This window comes from Ictidomys tridecemlineatus, unplaced genomic scaffold (assembly GCF_052094955.1).
Source record: "Ictidomys tridecemlineatus isolate mIctTri1 unplaced genomic scaffold, mIctTri1.hap1 Scaffold_67, whole genome shotgun sequence".
NCBI lineage: Eukaryota > Metazoa > Chordata > Mammalia > Rodentia > Sciuridae > Ictidomys > Ictidomys tridecemlineatus.
In genome coordinates this window covers 1366866-1384125 of record NW_027524711.1, presented here as the reverse complement: position 1 = coordinate 1384125, position 17260 = coordinate 1366866, and the positions used below count along the sequence as shown (strand labels likewise).

Sequence of the window (17260 nt, the reverse complement as noted above, 5' to 3'; positions counted from 1 at the left end):
TTTGGTATAAATGAACAACACAGTACATTTATTTTTATGTGGTGTTGGGGATCGAACCCAGTGCCTCACACATGTGAGGCAAGCACTTTACCACTGAGCTACAACCTTAGCCCCCACTGCTAAATAATTTTTGAGTCAAATAAATCAGAGAAGAAATTCATATTTTGAGTTGAATAAAACTGAAAACAACATATCCATTTGTGCAATGTCACTAAAGTGTTATTGGAAAACTTATAGCACTCCCAGGCCCAAGATAGCTTTATTAAAAAATAAGTCTCCAGTCATTGACTTAGTTCCTACTATGAGAAACTAGAAAAGGAAAAATAAGTTAATCTCCAAGTAAGCAAGAAAAAAAGATATAATAAAGACCATAAGTCAGTAAAATTTTAAAAAAAAGGAAAATAAGAGAAAATCAATGAAACCCAAAGCTAGTTCTTTAAGATGAATAAAATTGATCAACATCTAGTGAGGGAAATAAAAGAGGAGACACGGGTTACCAATATTCGCAATCAGAGAAGGGATATCACTACAGATTTCACAGATACTAGACTGATAATGGGGATATTATGAACAGTTTATGTTAATTAACTTGACAATTTAGATGAAATGAAGAAATTTTATTTAAGCCACAAATTGCAAAAGTTCACTCAAGAAAAACAGACAATTTCATAAACCTTGTTGACTATTAAAGAAATTGAAGGTATAGGTAAAAACCTTTCTTCAAAGAAAAAAATATAAGACCAAGATAGCTTTATTGGTGATCCAATTAAACCTGTAAGGAAGAAATGATATTAATTCCTAATAGTAGTAGTAATACTAAACCCTTGTAGAATATTAAAGCAAGGAAATAGTTCTCCTATGAATCCAGTGTTATCACTACACCAAACCAAGACAAAGATATAATAAGAAAACCACATACCTCTCATGGGATCTCCAATGAATCTGTACAGAAATTCTAAACAAAAATTTAAGTCAAATACAACAATATGTAAAAGGAAAATACATCATAGACAAAAACTAGACGGATGATGGGGATTTATGTCAAGAATCCAAAATTTATTTAACATTTGAAAATCAATGAAATTTACCACATTGATGTACCTAAAAGCACAATCTTTGTGTTTAGCTCGAGAGATACAAAACAAGCATTTAAAAAATATAGCAGAGGGGGGAAATGTTGGGGAGTAATATTGGCCAAATGATATTGTTATTTTGTGTGCATGTACAAGTAGGTGACAATAAATCGCATCGACATGTAAAAAAAAATCAGCCCTGATTATTAATTAAAAAAATTTTTTAGATGTTGATTAACTTTTATTTTATTCACTTATTTATATGCGGTGCTGAGATTTGAACCCATTGCCTCACACATGCTAGGCAAGTGCTCTACCACTGAGTATCAACCCCAGCCCCTCAGCATTGATTATTGATGTAGAAAAACAAACAACAAACTAGGAATAGAAGGGAGCTTAAAACATCCTCTGAAAAAATGCAGCTAACCTCATACTTAATGGTTGATAATTGAATACTTTTCCCCAAGATCAGAAACCAAACAGAGATGTCTACTCTCATTACATGTATTCAGCATTGTACTGGGGTGCAGTAAGGAAATAGCTAGTATACTAAGGCAAGAAAAAGAAATAAAATGCACTCAGATTGGAAAGGAAGAAATAAAATTCTCTTTTCTTTTCAGATAACTTGAATATATATATAGATACAATCTGGTATGATCTAGAAAAAAGCTATTGTAAGGTTGACAGATAAAATTTACATCTAAAAGCAATTATATTTTCTATATATTAACAATGAATAATTAGAAATTGAAATTTTAAAGATTTCCATGTACAATAGAATAAAAATATGAAGTATTTAAACATAAACGTGGCAAAAACTAAAATGTATATATTAAAAACTATAAAATATTGCTGATAGAATTTAAAGAGAACCTAAATGGAGAGATATACCTAATTTATGAGTCAGAAGACTAAGGTGTCCATTCATCCCAGTTTAATCACCAGAGTCAACATTATTCCAATCAAAATCCCTGCAGAGTTTTGTAGAAAATGACAAGCTGATTGCAACGTGGCTTCAAGACTTAATCTAGGGCTGGGGATGTAGCTCAGTGGTAGAGGACTTGCCTAGCATATGCAAGGTCCTGTGTTCAATCCCTAGTACCATACAAAGAGGAAAAAAAATATTCTAAAGCTACAGTAATCAGGATTGCAGACAAAACATCAAGAATTCAGAGATAGATACACAATATATATGGCAACAGTCATTGACAAAGATGGAAAGACAAGTAGAGAATGGAAAGTTTTTTCAGCAAATGGTACTGAAATTACTGCATATTTATATGCAAAATATTGATCCATGCCTTGCATTAGACACCTGAATTAACTCACAGACTTAAATATTAAACTCAAAACTACAAAACCTCTAGGAAAAAAAGTAAGAGAAAAAATTTTGTTGAACTTAGGTTTGGCAAAGATTTCTTAAATTTGAGAACAAAAGCATTAAAAAGGATTTGACAATGTGGGATTCATCAAACTAAAACCTCTGTAATTCAAAATACACTTTGAAGTCAATGAAATAGACAAAACACAAGCTGGGAGGAAATTACTGTAAAGCATTTATCAAGACTTGCATCAAGGATATATGAAGAACTCTTAGAACGCATTAGAAAAAAATATAGTCCTGTAAAATAACACTTCATCAAAGAAGATAAACAGATAGTAAATACATTAAAAATGCTTGACATAATTATCAGGGAAATGCAATTTTGAAGCATAAGAGTTACCACTACACACTTATTAAATATCTAATATTAAAGACAATTGTGCTGAGTGGTTGGAGAAGAGATGGAGGAACTGGATGGGTACACATCTGGTGGGGATATAAAGTGGTAGAATCACCTTCTTAAAAAGGTAAACATACACCAGTCATATCCAACCATTCTTTTCCAAAGAAAAGATAAGTTATATAGCAATAGGAGGAATTTTATATCAGTGTTCTTGGCTATTTTATTTGTAAAAGCCCCAAACTGGAAAAAAATCCAAATGTCTATCAATAGATGATAGACAAATTGTGATATGTACTTGTAATGAAATGCTACTCAGCAATAAAAATAGATGATAGATAAACTGATGTAGATGAATCTCAAATTATGCTGAATAAGAGAAGCCATAGAAAATACAATATATTATCCCATACACATAAAACTTGAGGAATACAAAGCAATCTATTAAGATAAGACATTTTGCTGGAGGAATGGGAAAGTGGGGGGCAAGAAAGAAGGGTGACAAAGGGCAAAATTACCTAGAGAATGAGAATATTTTTGGAAGTAAAGGATGTGTATATTATCTTGATTATAATGGTGATTTCATAATTTCATGTTAAAATTCATCAAATTGCACACTTTAAATACATGTAATTTATTGCATGTCAGTTTTACCTCAAAGCTATAAGAAATAATATATTCATCTTTTTTCATTTTCTAAGATACAAATAGTATTCTATAAATATTTTTCTCTACTTCATTTTTAAAAAATGTATTCCGGAAACCAGCTCTTAGCAGTATTTAAAATTATTTTCTTTCTTCTTTGGTTTATTCAACAACTTTCATTGATGACGGTTGTTTCAGCCTTTTGTGACCATCTTGTATTGTTATAATTAATGCTTGAATAACATAGTTTTGTAAATACAAGTTTTAAACATTTGTTGTTGTATTCCCAGTATCTTTAGAAATTAGGGCTGGTGGACTATAGCTCAGCAGTAGAGCACTTGCCCAAGATACCCTTCCCCAGCACTGAAAAAGTTAAAAAAAAAAAGTGGGATTGTTGAGTTAATAGGTAAATATATAAGCAGTTTTGGGAGATGTTGCCAAATCTCATTCATAAGGGTTGTATCATTTTGTATACTTATTAGCAGTGTCTGAGAATTTGTATTCCCCCACATTCTCTCACCTACTGAGTATGTTTTCAAACGTTTGGATCTTGCCAATGCAAGTGAGAAATGGTGTCTTGGTGTGGTTTAATTTGTATTTTGTTCATTATGAGCTAAGCAGAGCATGTTTCCATATGTTATAGCTATTTGCATTTCTTTTCCTGAGATCTGTTTATTTCTTCAGCCCATTTTTGTATAGGTTTGCTGGCCATTTTATTTATAATGTTCTTTATATTTCAGGAACATGATTCTTTGGACAATAATATGTTGCAAATATTTTTTCTCAGTTTGTCATTGTCAAACTGCGTGTGTGTGTGTGTGTGTGTGTGTGTGTGTGTGTGTGTGTAGCAGGTTTAGATACAGCCAGGAAAGATTTTTTCAATGAGGCAGGTTTTGCCCACTCATAATACATAGAAAATTTCACTTAATATTTTCTAGTACTTGTTTATTTTCTATTTTTACATTCATGTTTCTTATCCATTTGTAGTTTATCTTTTGAATAAGTAGAGAAAAATCCAATTTTATAATTTTCCATGTGGTAACGCTACTTATTAGAAAGTCTATTTTCCCCAAACTAACTTTTATTGTACCCCAAATGTCCAGTTGGTTCTGTTTCTGGATTCTCTATTCTGTCCCACAATCTCTATGTATTCCTGGGCTTGGACGAGGGTACATGAATTAATTATATAGTCTGCCCTCCCTGTACCCTTCATTGCTCTTCTTTTTCAGTGCTTTCCTGCTTATTCTTGTTCTTTTGAATTGAATATATTCAACTTGACGACAGATTTTTAAAGATCCACAGATGTTCATTTCCTCCCCAAGTTAAATGTCCCCAGTTTCTTCAATTTTTAGCACGTGCTTTTCGGGCTATTCATGATTCTGTTCTTTTCCACAAGTCATGCAACCCTAAAATGTGGCATCCAGAAATGAAGCCACCGGCGTGGGGTGATAATGACATGATTCCTTAGGGTTAGGCTTTTTTAAAAAGAGTGTCATCCACGAGTGAGCAGGGAAGGAAAGCCCAGCAGTAGTCTTTTAGAAGGGAGCAGGAGAAGCTTCTCCTCTTCTGTCTGCACTTTTGGGGCAGGTAGGTACCTGGTGTCTCAACACGTTGACAAAAGGGTTTTGCTCTGGGAGGGGCTGGGAGGCCTGACTTTCTCCTTTTTCCTAGTCTCTGCCTATAATCCCCTTCTGCTAGTTCCCTGGCTTCCTCCAGGGCCTTCTAAATCGCCGGTCCTCTCCTAGTTCCGGGGACAGGTGAGCCTCTTTCCTTCTGGAGTCCTTTCATTTGGACTCTTCCGCTTGGCTCTACTGGCGCTGTCCCCCGCCGGGCTCCGCAGTTGGTTCTTCCCGCTCCCCGCCACGCCCCTCAGCATCCTCTGTCTGCTCACTGCAGTCCACCCAGGGGCTTCCTCTGATGACGGGTTTCACGTGCCTTGGGCGGAAAGCGCCTGTGGTGGAGGAAGGCAAAGTTCACTCCCAGTACCCGCCCCCTGCGCTGGGTCCTACTGAAGTAGGAAACGGTGAAAGAGAGGGTCCTGTGCTGTTCTGCAGGGAAGCGTCGCTTCCACTCAGCTGTCCCTAAACCATGGACTCAGTACCTGCCACTGTGCCTTCTGTCACTGTTTCCCTGGGGGACCCAGAGCTCCTGGGACCCCTGTCGGGTGGCTGAGTTCTGGCAGAGTGGGTGCACTGACTGTCGTGGCGACGGAGAAATGGAGTGTGTCAGGCCCAAGGCAGGCAGGACGTGACTGTATGGTTAAGCGAGGCCGGTGAGAGTGTACTTGAGCTTTCCCCACTTGCACTTTTTTTTTTTTTGACGGAATAGAGGTGACAACCTCATGGTATGTTCTGAAATGCAGCCAACAATCCAAACAGCTAATGTTACTACAGGTCTTTTCCCTAAGGAGACTGCTGGGGAATTGGGCCCAAGTGACAGTTATCTCCTATTACGTGTAGAGGGCGGTGAAAACAGGGAAGAGTAGGCAGGTGTTTACTGCACTGCCTTTGAGCAACCATTTAAAATTAGGCTCTGAATTTTATAGAAGGATGTTAAATTCAGAGAAGTTTATCTAAGCCAGTTTTCAAGAGTTGTCTGAAATTACATGTCACGTATCTGTATATAAGAGTGGAATGGAAGTAAGATTTAAAATCTTATACATATATCGTCATTGTTTTTATTTGTTGCCATAAAATTAATTAGTTCTTTCATATATTTAAGTTTTGTCTTAAAAGAATATTTTAAATTATAAAAACCAGGTTATCTAAGAGAAAAGAATGATCCAGAGGGATTCTAGCCAGGTGTTAGACAATGTGATGATATAGGGCCTGTTACAAAGTGGAAATGTATGCTCAATTTAAAGTATTTAGATTCGGGCTGGGGTTGTGGTTCAGTAGAGCGCTTGCCTAGCATACATGAGGCACTGGGTTCGATCCTCAGCACCATATAAAAACAAAACAATGTGTCCACCCTAAAACTAAAGATACATAAATAAATATTTTTAAAAAGTATTTAGATTCATTATACTTGAAAACACTGGAAGCAAACAAAAAATATGAGACTGCCAGTATCCTCTCTCTTGAAGAAGCTATTGGAAAATATTGAGGAGGTGGATTTCTGATGAGGAAGTTGGTTTAGAATTGCCATGATTCTTTGTGACTGTTTTGTTATAAATTTAAGGTTTCCCATTTCTTCTAATTTGTCTGTTTAAGCTGTTTACTACATTGCCTGATGATACTCAACCTGGGCCTGATTTTTATGGACTACCATGGAAGCCTGTAGTATTCACTGTTTTCTTTGGGATTGTATCCTTTGTCATTTTCTTTTGGAGAACTGCTCTTGTGAGTAAATTAACTTACTTATACCTTAGCACATAAGCACAAGGATTATTTTATATAGTCACTGCCCCCCCCTTTTTTTTCTTTTTCAATTGCTAAAACACAAAATAGTGGTTTAAGTCAAACTAACATTATAAAATAATTTAGTGTGGGTGCAGTTGGTAGAACTGGTAATTCTTACAGCCATCCTGACCAGTAGTTTCATATGTATCAGAAGTCTTAAAAGTGGGATAAAAGATGGGATAGGTTAGATAAATATCCTTTTATGTAGCATATATGTCTAGTAATCTATCTTAAAGAAATAACTATGCTTTGAAGATTTTTGGTAATGTTTTTCAATGGAACAGTGTATTAGATTGAAGACTTAGCACAACATAATTCATTTAGGGGTTATTGTATGTTCGATTAGTGGAATAGTAGGCAGATTTATTTATTTCAAAGCTTTGAGGTACAGAAAATGCTCACAATTAAATGTGAAGTGGGAAAAAAAAGCAGAAACTAAGATTTAAATGTTGATGAACTGTATGTTAATATAAACATACAAACAGGGGGAAATGCTGCAAAGAAATACAGTAAAATGAGAAAAAGGAGATGATATAATTTTTCCAGTCTTTTATATAAATTTTTCCCAGATTTTATGATTTGATCATATGTACAGAAAATACCTTTTTATTTGGAAGTATAGATTATGTGTTGTCCAAAATCCATTAAATGTTTTGTTCATTAAGGATTTTTTTTTCCTGAGCAGAATTAGTCTATCTCTGTGTATGTGTGTACATATATGTATAAGTGTGTGTGTGTGTGTGTGTGTGTGTGTATATATATATGTGTGTATATATATATATATATATATATATATATATATATATATATATATATATATATATGCGCTTATACATACTTATGTTTGTACTGTAGGTCATTCTGTTTCATAGTTATTTAACATAATTGGAAGAAAATTATTTTTGGTAAATGGACTTTGCATATGAAAAGCCTAACAGTTAAAGAGGCCAAAAACATTGGATACAAATCTTTTCAAATCTGAGTGTTCTTTTTCTGATTTCTTAATTATTTCAGACATATCATTGTTAAGATAAGTTTCCTCTCCTTGTACAATTGAGTGTAAAATCTCTTAAAAAGTATTCCCTTCTTAAATAGAAGAATTGTTTGCCTGGATTCCTGTGAGGAATTTTCTAATCTCATTGAACTTTTTCTCAGCTAAAAGTAAAAAGGAAATAGAAGGATAAAGAGAAGGGAAAAACATGAAAACATTTTATATTTCTCTCTCTTGTTTCTTTCATTTCAAGAACCCTGGTACCTGTTTCTCTTTTCACTAGGTTATGTGGGATGTGGTTCCTAGCTTGTTGCTCCTCAGTTTCAGCATTTGACTTTAAAACTTTAGTCTCCCTACCTTAGATGACTGCTTTTATGCTACTTCCCATTTTCCTCTGTTGTCATTTTGAGTAAAAGGTTAGCAAGGCTATGACATTAAAGAAATGTTCATTTTTTTCTGTGTTGGAGTTTTCTGAATGCAATTTCCTGTTACGAAGATCCCCTGGATGATCTGTGGACACATCTGAATATCCCATCACCATTTATAACATTTGAAAGGACAAGTAATATGCTAAGTTACAAAGAAATTTAGTGATGTTTTAAAAAAATTTCTGCTTAGGTTTTATTATCAGGTAGTTTATTGCTGTTTTTTGGAAACGATTGTTTTTGTCCTTTCCAGAATATGTTAATTGTCATTTTTCTTATTGCTTGTGCATTTTCTTCAAGCAGTCTTTCCTTTCAGATTTCTTGCTATATATTTAGTGGTTTGCAGAAATAAGATGATGTAGCCTCTTAGTTTCTAAATTCAGCCAATAGCCAAATTTAAATTGGAGTTCTAAGATGTTTTCTGGTGAGTGAAAGTGGCATATCTTAGTACAAAGATTATGCATTTAATATTGTTTCCTCAGATTTATTTTGAATAGTCATTGTTTCTAGACTTTATCCTGGTTATTTAGAATTGTCAAGTAAATGATTTTGAGTATACACACACACACACACACACACACACACACACACACACACATACACACATCTTTGCTGTGAAATAAGGTACATATCTTAGTGTTTTTATGTCAGAGGCTATTTATGAAATATCACTACCAATTAAATTTAAAAGGCTTGTTAACCTTTACTTATTTTTAATCCTATAAATTATTATCCTGAACCAGAATGTTATTAAATTCTCACTTGGTTATGATTCTGACTATTGTTTTAGGAATGCTGTTTCTATTGAGCAGATGTTTGACATCAAATTTAATCTTTTTTCTCTCTTCTAGGTAAAAGATAGAGTATATCAAGGTAAATTTTTAGGTTTCTTAAACTTGTAATAACCCTTTGTATTGGTGTTTGATGTGTGTTTTATTTATGTTAGAAGTAGATACAGTGACTTTTAATGTCTATTATCTTTTTTACCTCCTGAAAATTTTACTATTCCTAGGTTGCTAGCATGGATAATAGAGTAGATGATGATGGTTCCAACTCTGAGATAGGAGATAAAGAGGAGGAACAAATTGTGGATAGGGAGATGATGATAAGTTTTAATTTGGGGCAGATTAACTTTGAATATTGATGTAATGCAGATGTATTACATTTGAAGAGTATTTCTATGCTAATGATTTAATCATGCATTAAGTAATTGAGTAGATAATTTGAAGAATGGTAATGTGAATCAGTATGTTTTCATTTCTGTTTTTCTTTGCAAAGAATTAAATGATTCCATTTTCGGAAAAGAAAGTATTTTGAGAAGGGGGGAATATCAAGCTACAACACTTTACTGTATTTCCCATCTGTGAAATAAGCTTAAATTGAAATATCATTTTGGATGAGAGGGGTTCCTGGGATTGAACTCTGGGGCACTCTACTGAGCCACATCGCCAACCCCCTATATTTAGAGACCAAGTCTCACTTAGTTGCTTAGTGTCTCGCTCTTGCTGAGGCTGGCTTTGAACTTGGAATCCTTCTAGCTCAGCCTCCTGAGCCACTGGGATTACAGGTGTGCACCACTGCACCCAGCAAAATATCATTGTTCTTATATTTTTCTTAAATTCTAATAATTTTTATACTCTTATTGCTAATAAGCATAGATTGCTTTTTAAAAGCATAATAGTTATGCTAAGAAGTATTTCCTCATAGTACCATATAACATGTCTTTGCTTTTAGTAGATTGAGTAATTGAATTTCATTTAGTGATTGTAATAATCTTGTGTATTTCCCCCTTTTAGTCAATGAACAGCAAATTTCCAAAAAGGTGAACAATTTCATGAAAGAAAATGAAGAACTAATGCAGAAATTGTCAAATTATGAACAGAAGGTATAATTATTTTTTTCTTTCTTTCTCCCTTGGTTCTAGCTTGAATCATTCCTACCTGTTTTAATTTAAAAATCATATTTTAAAATTTTTGTTTCATTATTTCCTACAAATCATCCAAATTCTAAACAGTCATATGTATTAAGTACTGCTTTCTTCTGGAAAGGGTCACTTGTCTGGAAGTAACTTGTATGGTAGCACTATAATTTGTGTATCTTAATTCTGAATGCTTTATTTACATAGATGAAGGAATCAAAGAAACAGGTCCAAGAGACCATGAAACAAAATATGATTCTTTCTGATGAAGCAACTAATTATAAGGTAAAAATCCCTTCTTTGGGGGGAATTACATTCTAAACTCAAAAGTAAATGTAATGAGTGAGTAATCTTGACACCTTTTTTTTCCAGGATAAAATGAAGCTTCTTGAAAAAGCTAAAGAACTTCTGGATGAGGGAGGTAAAAGTCTTCATGTTATGTTAGAATCTGAGAGAGAACAGAAAGCTAAGAATCAGGACTTGGTAAGAGTTTTGCTGCTAAGTATTACTGCAATTTGGCTTTTGAAATATTTTGTAAAATTGGTTAAGTTGAACTTAGTCCAGCTGTTAACTAAAGTAAGATTAGGAGTCAAGGAAGTTGAACCCACTTCTGCCCATTTTGTGGAACTTTTAAGTACTGATACAACAACTTAAAAAATTTTTACTTACATATTTCATTTTCAATTTCTATAAGTTTCTGTAATTACATAAAAGTTGCAAAAGATGGTAGAGAGTGTGTTCTGAAATATCCTACCCCCAAGTAAGCTTGATCACCTAGCTGAGGTAGTATTTATCAGATTTCTCCACTGTAAAAATTCTTTCCAATCCTTTTCATATTGTATTCTTTGGAAGTTACCATGCACAGCCCACAGTTAAAGTATGAAGAGTTACAAGCTCAGGATGCAGCTCATGGTAGAGCACTTGCCTAGCATGCATGAGGCCCAGGATTCAATCCCAGGCATTGCAAACAAAGATTGCAGATTTATGTCCACTTCCTTAAGGAGCAAGTATCTTTATAATTTTTTTGGAATTCTTCTGTATGTGAGATTAGTCTATTCTTCCTTAAATTTTATCATTTTTTACTTCAAATAAGAAAATTTTAAAAATGATCTTGGGAAATTTTTTTCTCTATCACTAGAAAAAAATTACTAATTTGAACTGGTTTACTTGAAACAGTAATTAATTAGTTAATTTTCTATGCTTTAAAACATTTTATTTACTTATTGCATTATGATTTTCTATACTTTGAACTTTTTTTCTGGTTATCTCATAAACAGTAAGGTTGTGGATGCCATGAAATATTTATGACTTCATTTTCCCTCATCTCTTTCAGTTTTTGATTTTTTGCTTAGTCCAAAGCTGGATCCCCTGCATTTACCTGATATGTAATGGGATGGCTTGACAAAAATTTTGTTGTGTTTATCTTTTTTAGTATATATATGTATGTGTACGTACACACACACACACACACATATATATCAGTATTTCTACTGAAATCCTAATGCATATTTTGTGTTCTGTTTTCACCTGGCAGATAATGGAAAATAAGAAATCTATAGAGAAGCTTAAAGATGTCATTTCAGTAAATACTTCTGAACTTTCAGAGGTAAAGCTGCCAACTATTGCTAACGGATATTAGTACTACATCTTAGTTTTGTTGCGGACCAAAAATTTGAGGTGTGCTAAAATGTGCAAAAAATGAGAACTATATGATGTCTTGTTTGGGAAAGTATAACTTTGTTTCTTCTTTGGAATTAATTCACTAACTGTAGTGTTTTTCATTAGCTTCAAATTCTCCTTACTGAAGCTAAGCTTCGTGAAGAGAAGGTGAAGTTGAAATGCTGTCAGCTTCAGAAAGAAAATACCATGCTTAAGAAGGAGAAAGAGCAGGTAAAGAAAATTTGATGTCATACATAATGTAAACTAGAGAAGTGAATATCATTATCTTGTATCTTTCTTGGATCTGTTTCTGAGGTAAGGAATTTTCATGCAGGACCTTTTCTAGATATGCAAAGTTTAAACAATGCTCCCCAAATTGAGTGCATATATATGGTCTCCATCTGTTTTGGATTTTTGGATTATTGCTTTTCTTATCAAATGTCAATCAGTTATTAACTTGCATAGCCTCAAAGAAAATTTTTAAACCAGAAAATTAAGTATTTTATGATCCTCTTTTGAATAGTTACTGATTCACCGGCCAAGGGAAGATTACATGATAAGGAATCTAAATTTAGGAGACAGTCATATGTGCCCAGCCATTCCTGCTGGAGATAAATTATTTGAATTGGCAGCAATTTTCTGGGGAATGCAATAAACAGGCTCAACTTCCTGATAGCTCTGATGTTCTTACTGCAGCTGTGAGAGTTGGGGCCACTCTGCCCTCTTCCTTAACCAAGGTCTCAACCCCCTCGATTGAGGCAGGCCACCGAGGAGTATGGCTCTCTATTTCTTTGTCTAAGTCTTGTAGTCCTGATATATCCAGTGCAGAAACCCCTCCCTAACCCATAGGAATTCATGTGTTTTGACTTTTCAGTTGCAGCAGGAAGTAAAAGACTGGAGTACATCACACGCTGAGCTCAGTGAACAAATGAAATCATTTGAGAAGACCCAGAAAGATTTACAAGTAGCTCTTAGTCAAAAAGATGATACTATTAATGTAAGTTTATACTCCAAATACATGTTTCATCTCATGAATTCTCCTGAAATCTTCTGAATTAAAATCGAGAGGCTTCCAACCTTTTGCTTCTTTTCCTAGGCTTTGACTAATCACATTACACAGTTGAATCGGTTTCAATGTGAATCTGAATCTGAGGATCAAAGTCGAGATGAGTCAGATGAATTAACCAATGGAGAGTTAGCAGGTAAGATCAGTCTCAGGGAGGTTGAATCCTTTTTTGCTTTCCTGTCTTACAGATGCCACTTTTCAGCTGGCTTAATTTTTTCTTAAGCTTCAGGGTTGTAGACACATATCACTGGATCTATAGATATGTCTGTTGCATTGGCAGAGGTGGGTTGTTGGGGTATAATGTAGCAATAGGCATGTGAAGAACACTGACTTTTTCTATCCTATTGAAAACTAGTAAGTACACTGCAGCTACAATAGTCATATCCTATACCTCTAAGTATTGAACATTATACAGTAAGAGAAATTTATTTCTTAACTTATGCAGATGATACTTGATTTTGATACTCATCATCTCTATGGCTCTGTGGTTTTAAGGTCCACAGTCAGTCCGGAGGCAGTTGGAACCATAAACTAAGGCTGTGAGAACAGAGGCTAGAGACTATCAGAAAGCTAGAGAGGGAGTGTAACAGTGTTTACTGATGAGGAAAATATTTCCAGATGTTTTCTCCCAAGTTGGATATTGCTTACATAGCAAGTATTTCAAACCACACCTGGTAGTAGATTCAGGGAGAAAATAGAGGATTGAATCTTTCTAAACAAGACACTTATTGCCCAGGTGAAGATAGATCTGAGAGAGAAGAAAAGCTTTTATCTTACAAGAATAGCATAGATAACATTTTAGTTGTGCAAACTAGAAATTCACCTTTTTTTTTAAGACAGACACAGTACTTTTATTTATTTTTATGCTGAGGATCAAACTCAGTGCCTCACACATTCTAGGTGAGCACTCTACCACTGAGCCACAACCCCAGTCTGAAATTCACGTCTCTCTCTTTTTTTTTTAAATCTAAGCTTGCAATTCTCTTAAAAGTCATTAGTCTAATCAGTATAATTATTTAATTGATTTTTTTCTTCCAGTATTTGAACACAATCATTCTTTAGTTTAGGGAAGTTAGGAGAATATAGAGTTAAAAGTAAGGAAAGAAAAAGCTAAAGTCTTTTGTTTTTTAGGTGATCGGAACGAGAAGATCAAAGATCAAATTAAGCAGATGATGGATGTCTCTCAGGTATAGTTCTTTGTAAGAGTCCCATAGTACCTGTGAATTCTTCCTGTGCCTCACTTTTAAGAATACCTCTCTTTTCTGCAATTTTTAGACAAAAACTACAATATCAGTAGTTGAAGAGGATCTAAAACTTTTACAACTTAAGCTAAGAGCCTCGATGTCCACAAAATGTAATCTAGAAGGTGGGTTCTTCTTGAGAAGAAATTGCCATGTTGGAAAGACTTAAAAATTTATTGGAAAGATAAAGAATGGCTTCTTGCTTTCATGCTTTTTACTTTTCTTGGCACTACTCCCTCAAACAAGTTCTTAAGTCCTTGTACACATATAGAGATAAGCTGTTTTATCCTTTACAGACCAAATAAAGAAATTAGAAAGTGACTGCAATTCACTACGGTCTTCTAAAGTTGGACTGGAAGAGGAATGCAAAACTCTTAGGCAGAAAGTGGAGATTTTAAATGAACTCTACCAGCAAAATGAGATGGCACTAAAAAAGTAAGATTTCCATTGTTTGTTATTGTTATCATTGTGTGAACTAACAGATAATTTTATCTAGTAGAGATTTGTCTTTTTTCCTTTGTGTTTTGTTTCCTATAAGTTGCATTTTTCTTTCCGTCATCAGTCTTAAGAGTCCTGAGGTAGTTGGAACCATAAACTAAGGCTGTGAGGACATCGTAATCAATTGTCAAATTCATATGAAGGCAAGAAGTGGTAAACTGGTATTAACAGTCACTGATGTGGAAATACCTCTCAAAGATCTAGACCCTTTCTATGATCCCACTATTTTAATTTCCTTTCATTGTGATCAGTTATGTAATTCTAATATTTTGAACTTGTATCTCTAACTCTGGACCTTTAAAAATACTGAGTGTTTTGGAATGACATGTTTTAGTAGAATAAAAACTTCAAAAAGGAATAATATTTACTTATTGATGGTACAAGTTTTGGACTTGAGTATCTCAGATGTTCACACTAAAAATTGAACTGTGGCAAGGATTTTAGGAGTTACGATTACAGAAGTACTTGTTTGTAGTATATATTTATATATTAATCTTCTCAGTGTGGAGCTAGTTATTTTTTGGAAGTTCATTTGTAGTTTTTAATCCACAAAAATACTTGAATTCTCTAAAAATAGTTTTTTTGTGTCAGATTTTATTTGTTTGCACCTGATTTATTAACAAGATATATATATATATATATATATATATATATATATATATATATATGTATATACAGACCTTCTTATAGACCTAACTATTTTTAGGTATTTTGACTTCTGTTGCCTAATTAATGCATTAAATATTGAAACCTTTCCATTAACTTTTCTAAAATTCTGTGATCTCCAAGCGACCTTTTTAGAATCTCAAATTTTTGTTCAGGCCAGTTCTAAATGCCTGGCCTGTTTCAAAGAAACATTTCTCATTTTATCACTTTTTTTTTTCAAAAGAACACTTGTTTTCTCTGTCCCTACTAGTAATATGAATGACCTAAATGGCAATTAATTTTCTTTGTAATGCAGTTAAATTGTAGCACTATTTTCCTCAACTCCTCCAAAATTCATTCAGTCATCATCTGTGGTTTGTACTCTTTTTTTCTCATCCCCAGGTACTATGTTAGTTCATGCCTGTGTCATCTTTTCTGTTTCTAACCTAGGTCATCTGTCTTCATTCTCCATTATTTATATTTTTATATAATTTATTTCAAATTCTTAGTAATTTTCTCTATAGCCGCTTGAGTGGACTTTCTAAAATATAAGTCTGTCCATGTCAATATGTACCTGTGGTTTATGAAGAATTTGCTTTCTATTTGATGACCTGTTCTTTTTTTCTTCCTTGTATCTTTTTAATAGTTTAAATATTTTTAATTATTTTCCTCATCACCTGTATAAGCTTGATATAATCATAAATTATAATGGAATTATAATTATATAATTATAATTATAATTTTATTCATCTTCTCATAATTTAAAGGCCTTGGTATATATTCTGGATTTAATAAAAACCTGACATAGATTAATAGGTTTATTACTTGTTTTTATGGGCTTTAAGTAGCTCCTGAATCAGATAACTGTTGTGGCATCGTATGTTAGTACTTCATATACTGTGAACTCCACAAGACATTCATTCAATTTATACACATATTTAAAGTTTCTGTAGTTCTGCATTCTACACTGTTGGTTTCATATTTGAAATTATTTTCATTCTATTTGAACATTGTCCTTTAATGATAGATTTGATTAGTGTATCAAAGTAGTACAAGGATAAACAGAGAATAGTATTTTATCCACTAAATATTGCTACCTTTATATTCTGTATTAGGTTGACATGAACTTCATGATTAGAGTTAAAACCAGTTTCCATTTTTAAAGGATCTTTCTTTTGGCTACTGAATTTTGACTGTTACTTAGTTTTAGCAATTTGAAAATATCCAATTAATTACCATCTGTTTTAATTTTTTTTCTTTAAGGAGTCCATTATCATTGTTGTTTGGTCTTATCTCCCTCCCCTAGTTCCTGTAGTCATTTCTCTCTTTTTTTAACAGTTGTATTGGGAAGTGCCTAGGTGTAGTTTTCCCCACCCCACCCACTTTTTCCTCTTGCAGTTATGTTGCTTGGGACCATTAAACATTTCTTGAATTTTCGAGTCTTTTTCTAAATGTTGATTTTACCTCATTCTCTCTTCTGATTATAATAATGCATATTAGAATTTGATTTCCCCTGCCTCCTACATTCTGGATTTACTTCTTCTGGATATTTTCTTCTGACCTGTCTTAAAAGCGGTAGGATTTATTTTACTTCCCAAATCTGATGTTAAAATCATTCATTGAGTTTAGGATTTTAAAAAGTTCAGGGTTTAAAATATTATTTTAGTTGTAGATGGACATAATATTTTATTTTATTTTTTATAGGATTTTTTTAAGAGAGAGAGAAAGATAATTTTAATATTTATTTTTTAGTTTTTGGCGGACACAACATCTTTGTTTGTATGTGGTGCTGAGGATTGAACCCAGGCTGCACACATGCCAGACGAGCGCCTTACTGCTTGAGCCACATCCCCAGCCCGACACAATATTTTATTTATTTTATGTGGTGTTGAGGACTGATCCCAGTGCCCCACACATGTGGGGCACGTGCTTCACCACTGAGCCACAACCCCAGTCCTATTTCAGTACTACAGC

General features: G+C 33.7%; 1 protein-coding gene across 1 annotated transcript in view; it reads left to right on the top strand.

The window, feature by feature from the left end:
- The window catches only part of LOC144374390 (transport and Golgi organization protein 1 homolog), a gene marked incomplete at its 5' end in the record, with an annotated part of 38684 nt that overhangs the window by 12945 nt on the left and 8479 nt on the right, over positions 1 to 17260 (top strand). Inside the window, 12 exons of the mRNA XM_078037235.1 lie at positions 6655 to 6783; positions 9111 to 9132; positions 10056 to 10144; positions 10385 to 10462; positions 10550 to 10660; positions 11712 to 11783; positions 11963 to 12067; positions 12711 to 12833; positions 12933 to 13038; positions 14034 to 14089; positions 14178 to 14268; positions 14440 to 14578. Coding sequence (XP_077893361.1) covers positions 6655 to 6783; positions 9111 to 9132; positions 10056 to 10144; positions 10385 to 10462; positions 10550 to 10660; positions 11712 to 11783; positions 11963 to 12067; positions 12711 to 12833; positions 12933 to 13038; positions 14034 to 14089; positions 14178 to 14268; positions 14440 to 14578 — 1121 coding nt within the window. The remainder of the gene's footprint in view (positions 1 to 6654; positions 6784 to 9110; positions 9133 to 10055; positions 10145 to 10384; positions 10463 to 10549; positions 10661 to 11711; positions 11784 to 11962; positions 12068 to 12710; positions 12834 to 12932; positions 13039 to 14033; positions 14090 to 14177; positions 14269 to 14439; positions 14579 to 17260) is intronic.